Here is a 17,043-nt window from a genome sequence, read left to right as displayed (position 1 = left end):
AGTTCGATATAAAAATATTGACATCTGAACATTGCACACAATTAATAATGTATAAATCAGGCAGCAACTGTTGATGAGGACAAGATACCCTGGGAGCTGCGAATCACCACAATTTGCCAGCCAATTTGCACCGCTCTGCCAAAAACTGCTTAACCTCCCCAGTATTTTCATGAAGTTGCTGCATTTGCACATTTACTGCCCATTAAACTCCTCACAGAAAATATTTAATTGCACAAATACTTTTCCTAACAACGTGATAATTGTTAATGACTACCAATCAGACTCACTTGTCAAGAAAGTAAACAATTTTAAGTGGGGAATCTAACTTCTTCAGGTTATAAATTGTTTCAAAAGATTTTTTAAATGTCAAATTTTGCATTTTTACCTTTTAAACTTTTCCTTTCTGTCTTTCTTCTCTCCCTTTTGAATTATTCTTTCTTTCTCACTCTTTATTTCCCTTTCTGTACCTGGTTTGGCATTGAATTCACCTACTATAATTCACCCTCCTCAGTCCTTCCTCTGTTTATTTCTCAATCTTTTAATCTCACTGATTAAGGAGGTTCATCCCATTAAGGCCCCAAGATCCCTGATGCACTCTCTGTGCCGAAATTAGCTTGGACTTTCAGGAACTTTATTGATAAAAAATGCTTTAAACCTGAAGTTAAATTAATGGAGAATGCAGCGTGATGTCCCACTCCAGCAAAGACTGGCCCAGTGATGATGATAAATATTATGGGCTTTTACTTGATTACCTCAGGGAAACTTTGCCTGAAGAAATGAATTGGGTCTGTTGGAGTCAGGCAGATCATTTGTGGGCTGAGAATGAATGTGCTTGATAGTTTGAATAACAATTTCCCATTTCATGTTTTCCTGGAGATCATTTTAATTTTGGGCAATTGGATAAAATAGGTCATATTGAACTGACTGTTCAACATATTCTTCGCCAATCTTCCGTTCCATCTATGCCAACGGAAGACAAGTTGCCATGAATAATGGGCAGCTCATTTAATAACTTCTTTTACTTCATCACCCAAAATTAATATTTTACTTCTTATATTTCTATGAGATGGGTTACCACACAGATATTTCCACATTAGTGCCTGGCTTTCAGCCAAAAACTTGGAAGTAAGTTTGACCAGTATAGAAAAGAACCATTCTTCTCTTCCTGAATGACAATCATATCGACTAGCTTCCAAAAAAAAACCTTAGCTTGAGTAGTAGTTGCAATTTCAAGTTGTGAATAACATTATCTGAAGATAGCAAGATATGCCATGGGAGTATAATATTTTCATTGCTATCATAAATATTTCATTCAAATTAAATTTGATTTTCTGCACATAGCCCAAAAAGTCAGACCTGATTATTGCACTATTCTCAATATGAAAGAAAGAACTCAAATTCATATAGCATGATGTCATGCCCCAATACACACAATGAATTATTTTTGAAGCATAATCACTTGCTATGAAGATTATATGACAGTCAGTTTACATGTAATCAAATTCCACATATAGAAATTTAGATAAATGACTAATTAACCTGTTTTCATGGAGGGAGGAATGTTGCTCAGGATATCAGGAGAACATCCTAACTTTTGTCATAAGACCTTTTAGATTCATTTTAACAGAGCAGACAGGCTTTCAATTTAATGTTCTACACAAATGCAGCATCTTTGATGAGGCAGAGCTTCCTTAGCATATTACCAAAGCATTGTACGTTTAAGCCCCAGAATGGGGCTTGAAATCTTTTACTTCAAAGAATACTGCCAAATGAGCCAAACTGGCACATAAGTAGCATTCAAATTATTTAGAGGATCCGCATCCCCATAATGTAATCCACTTCAGAATATATCCAGTAGATTTTGAAACACAATTTACTGCATCTTTCACATTGCATGACTTTTTGTTAATTACAGCACAATCCACACCTATTCTTCAAAACAATTAAACAATTAGCAACTAAAGGACTGGAACTCTCAAGCATTCTGATCATAGATAATGTGACAAAAAGAGATGAAGGAACATATTTCTGCAGCGCTTCCAGTGGAGTCATGACAAAGGAGAACAATACTGACGTCATCATCTATGGTGAGGTATTCTGTTTAATGTGCTGTAAAAATACATGAACACAACTCGGGAGGAATTCTTGCAAAACATTGTTAAAGCACACCATTGTTAACAATTGAATGAAGAGATTGGCATTAATTGATAACCATCATTGATAATGCAATTTTGGACAGGATTTTACTGTCGGCGAGTAGGGGGCGGCGACTGCTCGCCGATGCGTAAAATGACCTGGGATGCCATTGGGCAGAACCGCCCACCTGTCAATGGCCAATTGAGGTCATTGACTGGGTCAATTAAAGTAATTAGTGGACCTAAAATAAAAACAAAAAACTGCGGATGCTGGAAATCCAAAACAAAAACAGAATTACCTGGAAAAACTCAGCAGGTCTGGCAGCATCGGCGGAGATGAAAAGAGTTGACGTTTCGAGTCCTCATGACCCTTCTACAGAACTAAGGTTGGCGGCCAAGCCAGGAGCTCTGGCGGGAAGTAGAAAAAACATGAAGCCTCATCCACAGGCGGGATGAGGTTTCATGTAGGGTTTTAAAAATTTTAATAAAGTTTTGTTGGAAATTATGAACATGTCCCAACTCATGTGATATTGTCACATAAGGGAATTTTTTTTCTCTATTTTTAATATTTTTGCACGTAAAGCCGATCTCCCTGAGGCTGCACTTCGATTCAGGGAGATGAGTGCACAGGGAGCGCATAGTGCTTCCCTGCGGACGTCACACTGGGTGGGCCTCAATTGGCCTGCTCACGTAAAATGGCGCTGTGCCTCCGATCAGGGGCACCAATCGGAAGCATACATGCACGTGCCCGCCCATCAACTTCCCCCTCAACGGGGGGAAAATTCAGCCCTCATAATTGCAAATTCCTACATCAGAACGGCTGGCCAGTTAAAGTGTGAAGAATACATTTATCATTTCAAACTTCAACTTGTTCACTTGTTGAAAGGAATGGACTGGGTTTATTTTTATTTGTACTTTCATAGGATGTGGGCATCACAGACTAGGCCAGCATTTATTACAAACCCCATTGCCCTTGAGTAGGTGGTGATGAGCTACCTTCTTGAACCACTGCAGTCTATGTAGTGTAGGTACACGCACAGTGCTAATAGGAAGGGAGTTCCAGGATTTTGGCGGTATATTTCCAATTGAGGATGATGTGTGGCTTGGAGGGGAACTTGCAGGTGATGGTGTACCCATGCAACTGCTGCCATTGCCCTTCTAGATGGGAGAGGTCATGGGTTTGGAAGGTGCTGCTTATCAATCGACAATTTGAATTCAGCATAATCCACAGTGTTATGGATAAGCACTTGTTCTAAGGTTTATAGCAAATGCATCTTAATTTTATGTTAGTGATGGGAATGGAATGCTTCCCAATTTTATCAACATCAACATCAGCACCCTCAGCTCAGTTATAGACAGATATGAAATAAAGCTCACACAACTCGAACCCATTACTAAACCTAAATAGCATCCTCTAATGCAGCAGAATAAAGGTTTTTTCCCCCCATTTTCCTCAGTTGCCTTTCTCTGGCCACCCTGACTGTCAAAGGTGAAATAGGGAATGGTAGCAGAGTGGTTATGTCACTGGACTATTAATCCAGAGCCCTGAACTATTGCCTCTCAGCCTCAGCTCTTGACTTTGACGAACAGGCACAAGGTACTTGCCAATTTTGTAGTTCAGCACAAGGACTGCAGGGTAGATGAGTATACTGACCATGGCACCGGGCTACAGGATGCTATTCAAGGGAGAGTCATGAAAAGGAATATGGTAGTGATAGGGAACTGTATGATCAAGAGGACAGATACTGTCTCTGTGGCCGTGAATGGGAGTTCAGCAGGTTGTGTTACCCTGCCCGACACCAGGGTTAAGGACATCGCCTTGTGGCTGGAGATGAATTTGGAGTGGAAGGCGGAAGACCCAGTTGGTGTGGTCTACGTAAGGACCAATGATAAAGATAGAACTAAGAATGATGTTCTGCTGAGAGAGTTTGAAGAGTTAGTGTCCAAATTAAAACACAGAAAATTAAAGAAAATAATTTCTGGATTGCTACCAAGAACCACATGACAATTGGTTCTAAGACAGATGTGGGAGGAAGGGAATTTGATTCATGGGGTACTGGCAACAGTGCTTGAACTCACTGAACAAGATGACTATTCCAGAAGAAGGGAGGAACTCAAGTCTGGGAGCTTTCAACTTCCTACCCACCTCTCCCAGCCCTCTTACCAAGAAGAGTTTGACTGTGTATTGTCTGTGTACTTAGAGAAAAGATAGTGTTGCATCATGGCAACATGGGATTTAACATTGCTCATTGTTTGTAATGCAGTTACCTTTTCATTGTTAGTTATTTGTTTTTGTGTGATTTAAAATGAACAAGCAGTGTGCCTGAGGTGAATTTCTGAATGGACAACAATATTTGAATTGAATTGAAAAGGGGGAGCTGTTCCTTTGGGATGGGCTCCACTTAAGCTGGAGAACATCTAGAAATTAGGGCAGAATTTTTTGCCAGTCGGGTGGGCAGGCCCGATCCAATCTCCAGTGGGCGGGGAGATGATCCCCACCAGAGAAGCGGGCCCCACTGCCATTTTACGTGGGCAGGCCAATTAAGGCCCAATCAGCATGACGTTCGCTGGGAAGTGCTATGTACTCACAAAACAAAATCACAATTACCTGGAAGAACTCAGCAGGTCTGTTGAAGGGTCATGAGGACTCGAAACGTCAACTCTTTTCTTCTCCGCCGATGCTGCCAGACCTGCTGAGTTCTTCCAGGTAATTCTGCTTTTGTTTTGGATTTCCAGCATCCGCAGTTTTTTTGTTTTTAACTCAGTGCTATGCACTCCCTGTGTGGGCAGAGGTGGGGGGGTGGGGGGAGGGGTGTTCCCCAAAAGCGAGAGTGTTCTCTTTCGCGCATGTGCACCAAAGAGCGCACATCTCCCTGGGCTAAGTGCTGCCTCAGGGAGATCGCTTCCACTTTGAAAAATATTAAAAATAGAAAACAATGTCACATGAGATGGGGCATGTTCATAATTAATATAATAAGTTTATTAAAAATTCTGGCCTAAAAATATAATAATGTATAGCCAGCCTGGATTTCAAAAGGGAAAATCCTGCTTGACCAACCTTATGGATTTTTTTGAGGAGATAACAGAGAGACTAGATAATGGTAATGCAGCCAATGTAATTTAACTGAATTTTCAGAAGGCCATTGATAAAGTGCCCTATAATAGACTAATGACTAAAGTCAGAGAATATGGTGTTCGGGGACAAGAGCCAGAAAGCAGAGAATGAGAGTAAAGGGTAGTTATTCAGAGTGGCAGATGGTGGGCAGTAGTATCACACAAGGATCAGTGCTGAGACTGCTGCTATTTACAATTTACATTAATGATTTAGACTTTGGAATCTAAACCACAATTTCTAAGTTTCTGGATGACACCAAATTGGGAGTGCAGTTAATATTGAGGAGGATGGCAACAAATTACAGGAGGACATTAATAAACTTGCAAATGGGCAAGTCATTGGCAAATGAAGTTAGCACAAATAAATGTGAGCTAGTACATTTTGGTCGGAAGACTAGGGAGTTAATTTATTACTTGGAAGATACAAGGCTAGGTGAGGTAGAGAAACAAAGAGATCTCGGAATACTAAGACATCAATCGTTAAAATGTGAACCATGGCCATAAGAAAAGCAAACTCAGTACTTGGTTTTACTCATAGATGAATAGAATTGAAAAGTAGGGAAGATATGCTAAACCTGTATCAAATGTTGAGGTGAGACCACACATACATTACTGCATAAAGGATTTAGAGGCGTGGGAGAGGCTGCAGAGAAGATTTTCAAGGCTGATGCAGAAATGTGTGGGTAGACATATCAGGAAAGGAGTGACAGGCTGGGTCTCTTCTCTCTTGAAAATGGAAGGCTGAGGGGTGACCTGATAGATGTCCTTAAAGTTATAAAGTTCTGAGTGGATACAGGGAAAATGTTTCCTCTTGTGCTGAAGAGCATAACTAGAGGCCATTAATAGAAGATAGTCACCTAAAAATCCAATAGGGACTTCAGAAGAATCTTCTTTACCTAAAGAGGAAACTAGACAAGCATATGAGCGAAAAGGGAATAGAGCATTATCATGCCTTTACCTAAATTGCTGCACTGTACTATTGTCTCAGCTTTTCTCTTTAGATTTCTAATTTTCCCTTCATTTGAACCCTCTGCACACCCCACCACTGCCCCCACCTTTCAGTTGAAAACCCAGTCCACAGCCCTTTATACAATGTACCTTCATCCTTGCCCAGTTTACATAGGATACACAGGGTATGCAGCCTGGACAGGCCATTCAGTTCAACCAGTCCATGCCAGCGTTTATGTTAACTCAAGCTTCCTCCCATCTTTTCTCATCTAAATCTACCATTATAATCCTCCATAATTTCCCTTAATGTGTCTATACTTTCTGCTTCAAACACTTCCTGCGCTAGCAAGTTCCATATTCTCACCAGTCACCATTGGATGTAACCCCCAAGTTTATACTTCTCCTTTACTCTCCCCCTGTCCTCTCAAACCTGGTCCCCAGCCCCCTCACCCACTTTGCTGGAGCCTGCAAGCTTGGTCCAGGTGATGCCCTGGACTTACAGTGCAGGCTCCTCTTCCTTGTGACTGCCTGTAGTCCCAGCAGCGACCACCTGTTCTACCTGGCACTGCTGGGACTACAGGGCTGCTGGCCATCCAATTGGCCAGTAGCTCTCTCTGGGCTGGGACTTTCTCCTGGGATAGGGGCAGACATTTTGCCACAGAGCAATTAATGCTGTTCCTAGCATGAATTGCTGTGGAGCAGTTGTTGGCTTTTTAGCCGGGGGCGTGTGAGTGGGTGGTTAGGAACCACAATGCTATGTAAAATCCTGCCAATGATTACAAGGTGACCAAGATTTCAAAAAGTTGGACAAGTTGGAATAGGAGGAAGAGTGGCCCTGATAATAAAGGATGATGTAAGAACAGTAGTGAGTAGTGATCTTCTTGCTCAGAAGATCAGGAAGTTGAATCAGTATGGGTGGAGATTAGGAATAGCAAGAGTCAGAAAACATAGGTGGGAGTAGATTATAGGCCTTCTAATAGAACCAGAGCATTAAACAAGAAATATTTGGAATTTAGAACAATTGGAATTGAAACAAAGGCAATGTAAAAATTGTGGAGGACTTTAATTGTTATATGTACTGGACAAGAAAATTGGCAAAGGTGGCCTAGAAGTTGAATTTGTAGAATGCTTTTGTGACAGCTTTCTGCCACAATACATTATGGGACAAATTAACAATAAAGCTTTAGATCTAGTATTGTGCAATAAGGCAGGGTTAGTTAGTAATCTCACAGTAAAAAATCTGTTGGAAAAAGGTGAACATAATACAATTGAATTCCATAGTACTTGAGTTCAAAATATGAATCTTAATTTTAAACAAAGCCAGTTACATAGGTATGAGGGGAGAGCTGACTCTGTGACAGTCCTGTGACATCAAGTCATGACTGATGGTGGACAACTCAACAACTAACAGGAGGAGGAGGTTCCATGAGCACCCCCACCCTCAGTGATGGCAGAACCCAGCAAATTAGTGCAAAAAACAAAGCCAAAGAATTTGCAATCGTCTTCGGCCAGAGGTGCTGAGTAGATCATCCAACTTGGCCTCCTCCTGAGGTCCGGCATCACAGATGCCAGCCTTCAGCCAATTTAATTCACTCACAACACATGATATCAAGGAATTGCTGAGTGTGATACTTAGAGCAAAAGCTATGGGCCCTGACAACAACCCAGCAGTAGGACTGAAGACCTGTGCTCTAGAGGTAGCAGTGCCTCTAGCTATGCTGTTCCAGTAGACCTACTCCACTGGTACCCCCTTGAGAAAGTGAAAAACTGCCCACAAAAAACAGGACAAATCCAATTCAGCACATTCACCCTCCCATCTGTATATTTTCAATTATCAGTAAAGTCATGGAAGGGGTCAGACAGTGCTATCAAATGGCATTTACTCACCAATAATCTGCTCACTCATGCTCAGTTTGGTTTCTGCCAGGACTGCTCAGCTTCAGACCTCATTACATTCTTTAGTTGTGGATTTAAAAAGTGAATTCCATAGGTGAAGTGAGAGTGACTGTTTTGACATCAAGACAGCATTTGGCTGTGTGGCATTCAGAAGCCCTGGTAAAATTGAAGTCAGTGGTAATTGGGGCAAATCTCTCCATTGACTGAAGTCATACCTTGTACAAGGTAGCTGGTTCTAGTTGTTGGAGGCTAATCTTTCAGCCCCAAGGCATCACTGAAGGAGTTCCTCAGGGCTTAGAGATCTTAGGCCCAACCATCTTCAGCACCCCATCAATAGCCTTTTCTCCATCGTAAGGACAGAAGTGGGGGAGTTTACTGATGACTGCACCATGTTTAGCTCCATTCACAACTTCTCAGATAATGAAGTAGTCTGTGCCCACATGCAGCATGACTTGGACAGCATTCAGCCTGGGCTGATAAGTGGCAAGTATGATTTGTACCACACAAATGTCAGGTAATGGCCATTTCCAACAAGGGAGAAATTAACCACTTCACTCAACATTCAACAGTGTTACCATTGCTGAAACCCCCACCATGAACATCCTGGGGGCTACCATTAACATGGATCCTAATTGGACAAGCCATATAAGTAATGTAGCACCTAGAACAGGTCACAGGCTGGGAATTCTGTGGTCAGTAACTCATCTCATGCCTCCCAAAACCCTTTCCACTATCCACAAGAAACAAGTCAGCAGTGTGATGGAATACTCTCCACTTGCCAGGGTGGGAGCAGTTTCAACAACACTCAACATCATCCAGAAAAGAACAGCCCATTTGATCAGCACCCTATTCACTACATTAAGCATTCAATTCCTCCACCGCTGGTGCACCATCGCCTATAAGATACACTGCAACAACTCTCTGTGGTTCCTTCAACAGCTCCTTCCAAACTCGCGACCTCTTCCACCTATCAGAACCAGGGCAGCAGACGCATGGGAACATCACCACTTACAAGCTCCCCTCCAAGTCACACATCATCCTAATGTGTAACTATAATGCAGCTCCTTCACGTTCACTGGGTCAAAATCCTGGAACTCCCTACTTAACAGCACTGTTGGTGTGCCTACACCATTTGGACTGCAGTAGTTCAACAAGGCGACTCACCACTGCCTTCTCAAGGGCAATTCAGGAAGGACAATAAATGTTAGCAATGGCCACATTCCATTAATGAATAATAAAAGTAGCCTATTGGTTATGGTGCTGGAGTAGGAACCCAGTAATGACGAATTCGAATCCCAGCCTTTCATATTGTGAAACTTGGACTGGAATTTTCAATGATATACCAACTAAAAAAACTTATGGATGCTCCCATTATACACTTACAAATGAAAAATGACTATTTGAGTGAGGGACATAAAGGGGATTGGCATTCATATACCTGTTCCCTGACAGGGTGTGTCATCAGGAGAGGGGAAAAGATGAGGCAGAATTAACAGAAAAATCAGGAAATACCCTAGTCTGGAGCTCAATTTTTCCTCAATTAAAGACAGGGCAATAAAGGGAATGAGCTAATGCTGTTTTAATGTCAGCTGAAAAATGGACTTTTTAGCATTAAGGAAGGGCTCCAGTGCTTGTTTGGAGAATGAAATTCCTGGCAAAATAAATGTTCCTTATAATGATGACTTAGCACTCTTCATACCATTTTGTCAATGCTGGATGCCTAATTTTCACACACTTTTGCTGAACGTTAAGATTTGTTTTCCCAACTTGCTCATACAAATATAATGAAGAATGCTGCCTTACACAAACAGTGTCAGTTCTTCTGGTGCTCAGAGATTTCCAAACCTCATGTTTTCAATAAGAACACTAGCTTTTAGGATCTGACTTTGTTTTCATTATGTGCTTTCAGACAGACCCTTCATCTTCATAGATCACAAAGCCGGGTCGATAGTCGAGGCAGTGCTGAAAGAAAGGAATGTCAAAATTCCAGTGAAGGTTTCAGCCTATCCCCAACCAGAAATGAAATGGTAATTACTAAATAAATGATACAAAGAAACAAAGAGAGTTACTTTTTAGGAATACCTTATCATAATTTCAGTGTTATAAAGTAGAGCATTACTGTCATTTATTCTACTACATATAATTGTCAATTTTATGATTAATATTGGCATATTTACATTCAATAGTGGTTGTCTTTGAGTAATTACTGTGCTGAAACAGAGTGCATTAAATTGAACAGTGAACTCCTGAACTGGTTTTCAGGACTTGAACATTTTTGGCGGAGTGCACCAATAATATGCAAAAAAGAATCAAGAATAATTTTTGTAAGAATTTCAGAGATTTTAAAATGTGATATTAAATCAGTAACTTCTGAATCTATTATAAATATGCATTATTGCTGCTTGTTAGATAATTTAAATAATTCTATTGCCTCTTTATGTGTGGTAAACTATTTCATGGTAAAACGTGCATTCTTAAAATCATCAATATTAGAAAAAAGCAAGTAATAAAACCGTACAAATAATTCCAATATATTTTGTGCTTAATCAAATCATCAATTGCTTATTCAATCACAAACACACTGCATTGTTTATTATTGCCATAATGCTGCACATTTTTTTAGCCATTTTCTAATGGCTGCTCTATTAATGCTTAAAAGGCCTTACTGCAGTGTGCTTCACAAATGTTTCTAATGGTTTGTTTTTTTAGGACCAAGAATGGAAGGCCAATTAGTAAGGATCAAGCGCACTACAGGATAAAGCAAGTTGGATATACATTGTTGATCAGTGATGTGACTGAGAAGGATGCTGGGAATTACACAATTATACTTAGGAATCCAATGACAAAAGAGGAGCAGCGTCACACAATCCAACTCATAGTAAATGGTAAGAAATGCAAAATTCTGTACTCACAGGCATTTTTTTTTAATTGAAGGATTTCAGGTGAAAGGCCAAAGTCATTAGTGTAAGGGCACCACCAAGATAGGAGAAAAGATAAGGTAAATCAGGACGTAGCCCCTTTTTTTAGTTTTTAAAGCAAATAGATTATAGGAGGAAGGAAAGACTAAAAGAGGTTAGAGGCTTTGCAGTTTTGGGAAGGATTGGAGCTGAAGATGGTTTATATGCAAAAGCTATACTGAGATGTTTGTCAGTATTGGAACTCATTGCAAAGACACTTGTCCATGAGGTTTCACCATGCCATTTCAATATGGAATAAAGGCTTTACTATTGCATTCATACTGCAAGCAATTAATCCTTTCTTTCTGGTATATAAATTTACATATGCAGGAAAAGAAATGGCTAGGTCTGCTAGTGGCAGGCAACTTGACAAGGATATTTATTTAAGTTATGAAAGTATGAATGCATCTTTAATTGTAAATTTGATAGGCTGTCTTGAATTTATGGCTCGGTTCAATGCTTATGGGTTTATGTTTTTATCCCACAAAGCACCAGATATAAAATGGTGATGGAATTCAATTTTGATTTGGATATCTAAGGGTGGTGGTGGATTGGCTGCCTTTCTACAATCTCACATCTGACAGCCAGTTTAAACTGGGGAGTTTAACCTCAGTGAACTATTAATCCAGAGACCCAAGCTAATGCTCTGGGCACACGGGCCCAAATCCCACCACTGAATCTAGTGCAATTTAAATTGAATTAATTTAAAAGAAATCTGGAACTGAAGGTTAAGTCTTACTGATGGTGACCATGAAACTATAATCAATAGTTGTAAAAATTCATTTGGTTCATGAATATTTTTTAGGGAATGAAATCTGCGATATTCTTCTGGCCTGGCCTACATGTGACTCCAGACTCACAGTAATGTGGTTGACTTTTAACTGCGCTCAGAAATGGAGTAACAAGCCACTCAGTTCAAGATTAGGATGGGCAACAAATGTTTTCTTTGCCAGTGATGTCAACCTCCCATTAAAGAAAAAAAAACTATTTTAAGACCTTTTTTTATTTATTCTTGTGCTTTGAGCAACACCAGCAAGGCAGTATTAATTGCAAAACCCTAGTTGTCCTGAGGTCATTAAAAATAAATAGCATAATGTGGGATCATGTAAAGATCAGAGCAGTTAGGAATGGCATGGTCCCTTCCCTGAAACACATTAGTGAACCATTTGGGTGTTCATAGCAATTCAGCTGTTTTCGCGGTATTTTTTCTGGTACTAGCCCAGATATAGCCCAAATATTAAAACATTTATTGAATTCAATTTCATAATTTCCTGAAGAAAGTCATACAGACTCGAAACATTAACTCTGTTTCTCTCTCCACAGATGCTGCCAGACCTGCTGAGTTTTTCTAACATTTTCTGTCTTTATTTTATTCTTTCCAGTGGTAGAATTTGCACTGAGGTCTTTTGAGTTGCTTATCCAGTATCATACCCAATAGGCCGCTGTATTGAATGTTTATTCACAAGATCAGGTAATTTCTGAAAATGTGTTTTTAATGTTTTTTTGCAGTTCCTCCAAAGATTCATGAAAAAGCTGTAGCTACACACACTGACTTTTACAGCTATGGAAGCAGGCAGACTCTGACTTGCACTGTCTATGGCATTCCTGCTCCCAACAGGATTATGTGGGAATGGCAGCCTGCAGAGAACTGTAGCTTCCTCCACCAGTAAGTAATTAATAATATATTGTCATTAATAATTGATCCACTTATGAAGATTAAAAAATACATGCTAATTTATTGTTCTCAATTTATTGTGCATCCCAAGACTAGGTGGTGGTGATCATACATTTTCCGTTTATCAACTTATTGAATACATTGCTTGTGAAATGTTTCTAAAGTGAAGCATTAAGGTGCATCTATATGTATGATATATATACATGTAAAATATCATAAGCAGGGCAATGGGAAATAAATAAGGAGCAGGTTCAACAGACTTATTGATGTAATAAAACCTAATAAATGATTTGTGAACTGAGGTGCTACAGGCCCTTTAGTACTTCACGAGACACACACCCAGTATTTCAATAGCCACCAACTTGTAAAATAGTAACTTGTACTATGCAGCAATTGAACTCATAAACAAAATCTGACTCTGTGTGTCTATGCAAGATGCATTCATTCTAGAGGAAGTTTGTTGATTGATGTTCAGAATGAATGACAACCTCCCACACTAGGCCCAAGAGGCCTCTCTTATCTTGGCTCAGCAGAAGGTCCGGTAGACTTCCTGCATGACAATCCTGGGCAATCTGCTTTCCTGTTGTTTGTTTGGCCACTAACTTCCACTAGCTCTTTCCTCCACCACCCCCATTGTTTTCCCTTTCCAATCACGGATGCAAGAATCTTACTGAAGACTGCAGAGGTTTCTCTGTCTCCTTATCTTCCTCAGAAGTTGAATTATCTCTGGCAACAAGCTTCATTTATCAAAGACTTGCTTCCAAAAATAGTTATTTCCTTCTATACATCCTAATTGGAAATCACTTAAGGAGGTTGAATAATATTTTGAGATTTATTTCTATATTTGTTATTGTTATATATATAACATATTATATATGTATTAAAGGTCATTTGTTTTTAAGAAAAACTGTTTTGCAAGCCTTTCTTTTTTTGGTTGGGAAAAGACATGCTAGAAGAGATGGACTTCAATTTTATTGAAATAACGATACTTGCAAGTGACCCAGTAACGGATTCCAGTTTGAATTACATTACTTCCTTGTTTGTTTGGCAAACCTTATTTCAAAAGTTTACGGAATCTTTTACATGAAGGTGGCACCCTCTGTCAATGTCATGGTAAAGTCAGCTAACAAGTCAACATTCTGTCCTGACTAGTTCAATGTAAAAGAGATATTTTCAAATACTGTCTAATTACATTAGTAAAATACACTTTTATTAACTTGCTCTGTACAAAACACTTTCTCATTTCTCCAAGAGCTTAGTTTCTTTTGGGTAACACCTCTCACATAGTAACACTCCATTTGTGAGGCCAAAGTGAGTGCCAACAAGCTATTCAACTGTTAGCGTTAAAGGGGTATTACAATCCTCACCACCTTTGACATCCACATAGCTATCAAGAAGGCAATCCTGGTTATTCCACAGGAATATCAAGGCCAGCTATAAAATTTGCGTTGCCTACCTATCTGAGATCTGCTAAAAGTGCAGACCAGGATAGAGATAAGGGCTTCACTGATCTGCATATTCCAGTTTCACACCAGGCAGTACATTGACTCACTGAAGTAGTAGAAGAACAGACACATTGAACTGAATAATATGGGGGTGAGGGATGGGGAGTAGTGGCTGCCGGTGGGTGAATGGTGTGAGTGTGAATGTGCATGAATCCCAAAGAGCTAACACAAGTTCAACAGGGAATAGGGAAGGCAAATGGAATGTTGGCCTTTATTTTAAAGGGAATGGACTATAAAAATAGGGAAATCTTGCTAAAACTATACAAGGCACTAGTTAGACCACACCTAGAAACTGTTAATAGTTTTGGTCCCTTTATCTAAGGACAGATATATTGGCATTAGAGGCAGTCCAAAGAAGGTTCACTAGGTTGATCCCAGGCATGGAGGGATTTTCTTATGAGGTGAAGTTGAGTAGGTTGGGCCTGTACTCATTGGAGTTTAGAAGATTAAGGGGTGACTTAATTGAAACATATAAGATTCTAAGGGGGCTTGACAGGGTAGATGCTGAGAGGTTGTTTCCCCTTATGGGAGAGTCTAGGACCAGAGGTCATAATCTCAGAGTAAGGGGTCGTCCATTTAAGACAGAGATGAGGAGGAATTTCTCCTCTCAGACGGTAGTGAATCTATGGAATTCTTTACTGCAGAGGGCTGTAGAGGCTGGGTTATTAAATATATTCAAGGCTGAGATAGACAGATTCTTAATCAGTAAGGGAATCAAGGATTATGGGGAAAAGGCAGGAAAGTGAAATTGAAGATTATCAGATCAGGCGTGATCTCATTGAATGACAGAGCAGACTCAATGGGCCAAATGGCCTACTTCTGCTCCTACGGCTTATGGTCTTATGGTCTTATGGCATCACACCCCGCCCCCAATTAAGGCCATTGACAGGATAATTAAGGTAATTAAAGGCCCTGCCCGTCCAACTTTAAGGTTGGTGGGCCGGCCAGGAGCCCCAGCAGGCAATAGAAAAAACATAAAACCTCATCCACTGGCAGTGTGAGGTTTCATGTCTGCTTTAAAAATGTTGAATAAATTTTACGTGATATTTATTAACATGTCCCATCTCGTTTGACATTGTCACATGAGGGGGACATGTTAATAATTTTTTTATTTTTCTATTTTTTAAGTTTGTAAAACTTTCACTGATCTCCCTGAAACAGGACTTAATCTCAGGGAGCAGTGCGCTCTTTCGCACACATGCACGAAAGAGCACACTTTGACAGATGGGGAATCCCTCCCCCCACCGCACAGGAAGTGCATAGTGCTTCCCGTTGGGCAGGCCGCTGGGCAGGCCTTAATTGGCCCGCCCACTCAAAATGGCGGTGGGGCCCGTTTCGGCGGCAGAGTTTGGCTGCCCACCTACCAACTTAGGGCAAAATTCTGCCCTTAGGATCCCTGGAGAAGGTAAATCCTGGGTCTTGGGCCTGGAGGGTTTGGGAATGTTAGGGATGGGGCGATGAGTGGGAAAGGGTGGATTTAGGAGAGGGAGCAGATAGGGAGAAAGAGGGCATTCATTCTAAGAGAGGCCGTGATCAACAAAGGGAAGCCCCCGAAGCGTGCCCCCCTTTCTTTCCCGCACTTCAATATTTCAGGTTAAAAATCAGGCTTTCCGCTCCCACCTTGCTGCTCATGCCAAATGTTTTATAGCAGCGTATTATTAGAGTCAATAGGCTTGGTAACAAGCCTAATTCACCATTAAATGGTTATTTTATCATGGCAGATGGTTTCAGCACATGTCCGCACCACCCCCTTACCCGCACCACCCCCTCCACCCCCCAACTCCCGTATCATGGGGATGAGCCCCAGAGTTCGAAGGGAGGTGGTGGGATGGGCACCCATCCCATGTTACATGCCCCCCCACCCCCACCCACGGGAAACACATCTGCTGAGGGCACATAAAATTCAGCCGATGATTTGCTAGAAACATACATATTTTTCATACACATTTTTTTAAATTTGGAGGCATGATCTGATAAAGATGCATTGATGTCAATTCCTTTCTGATAGCTCACAAGGAGAATTGGGAACCTCTTCTAAGTTACATGAAAATAAAAACTGGAAGAACATTTCGGACAATGATGGCAACAACAAGATTGAAATTATGGAGCCTCGGATCATGTTTCTTGAAGGGAAGCATAAGGTGAATTAACTATTAAAAAACAGCTGATTAAAGACAATCAATTTTATGTACCACTAGTTTAATAAATATATTAAGTTAACCAGCAATATTTACTCAGTAGTCTTTAAAAAAAGCTAAATAGTGCAACCTGATGTTTAGCTAGAATTAATTATTAGTGTTTCAAGTCTTATATTTTAATTTATTGCTTTTAAGTATTTCTTTTAGTATGCACTCCTTTGATTGGAAGGTATACTGATAACTGAGCTCACCTCTGTGGATTTGTTATTAATATGGTATAATTTTTCTGATGTTTCCTACTAGATGGTCAGTACCCTTGTGATTCAGGCAGCAAATGTCTGTGCTATGTACAGATGTCGGGCTATTAACAAAGTGGGACAAGATGAGAGGGTTATCTTCTTTCATGTAACCAGTAAGTACGGCATGCCTACTGCAACATCTCATTAGAACAAATCCCATGGAGAGATTAAAGAGTCTGCTCTGAACTGAACTTTGAGATTTGACACCTAAATGATCAAAAACAGAAAACTTGTATGGTACACAGTAAAGCTGGAGAGGCTGTTGTTTATGCATCAAGGGTTAAGTTGTACAGTGAATAAGCTCATTGTTACAAATAACTTTACAATAGATAACTCAAATTGTGAATGTGTCATTTTCATCTATTCAAGCTCACTT

General features: G+C 40.3%; 1 protein-coding gene across 2 annotated transcripts in view; it reads left to right on the top strand.

Moving 5' to 3' along the window:
• The window catches only part of kdr (kinase insert domain receptor (a type III receptor tyrosine kinase)), an 83,613-nt gene that overhangs the window by 22,279 nt on the left and 44,291 nt on the right, over positions 1 to 17,043 (top strand). For both annotated transcript variants that reach the window (XM_041197811.1, XM_041197801.1), the window contains 6 exons: positions 1,916 to 2,087; positions 10,003 to 10,120; positions 10,803 to 10,978; positions 12,560 to 12,716; positions 16,239 to 16,371; positions 16,672 to 16,780. In XM_041197811.1, the coding sequence (XP_041053745.1) occupies positions 1,916 to 2,087; positions 10,003 to 10,120; positions 10,803 to 10,978; positions 12,560 to 12,716; positions 16,239 to 16,371; positions 16,672 to 16,780 (865 nt within the window). The remainder of the gene's footprint in view (positions 1 to 1,915; positions 2,088 to 10,002; positions 10,121 to 10,802; positions 10,979 to 12,559; positions 12,717 to 16,238; positions 16,372 to 16,671; positions 16,781 to 17,043) is intronic.

This window comes from Carcharodon carcharias, chromosome 1 (genome assembly GCF_017639515.1).
Source record: "Carcharodon carcharias isolate sCarCar2 chromosome 1, sCarCar2.pri, whole genome shotgun sequence".
Taxonomy (NCBI): domain Eukaryota; kingdom Metazoa; phylum Chordata; class Chondrichthyes; order Lamniformes; family Lamnidae; genus Carcharodon; species Carcharodon carcharias.
The sequence above is the reverse complement of the archived record's forward strand: the minus strand, read 5'-3'. Positions and strand labels throughout refer to the sequence as shown.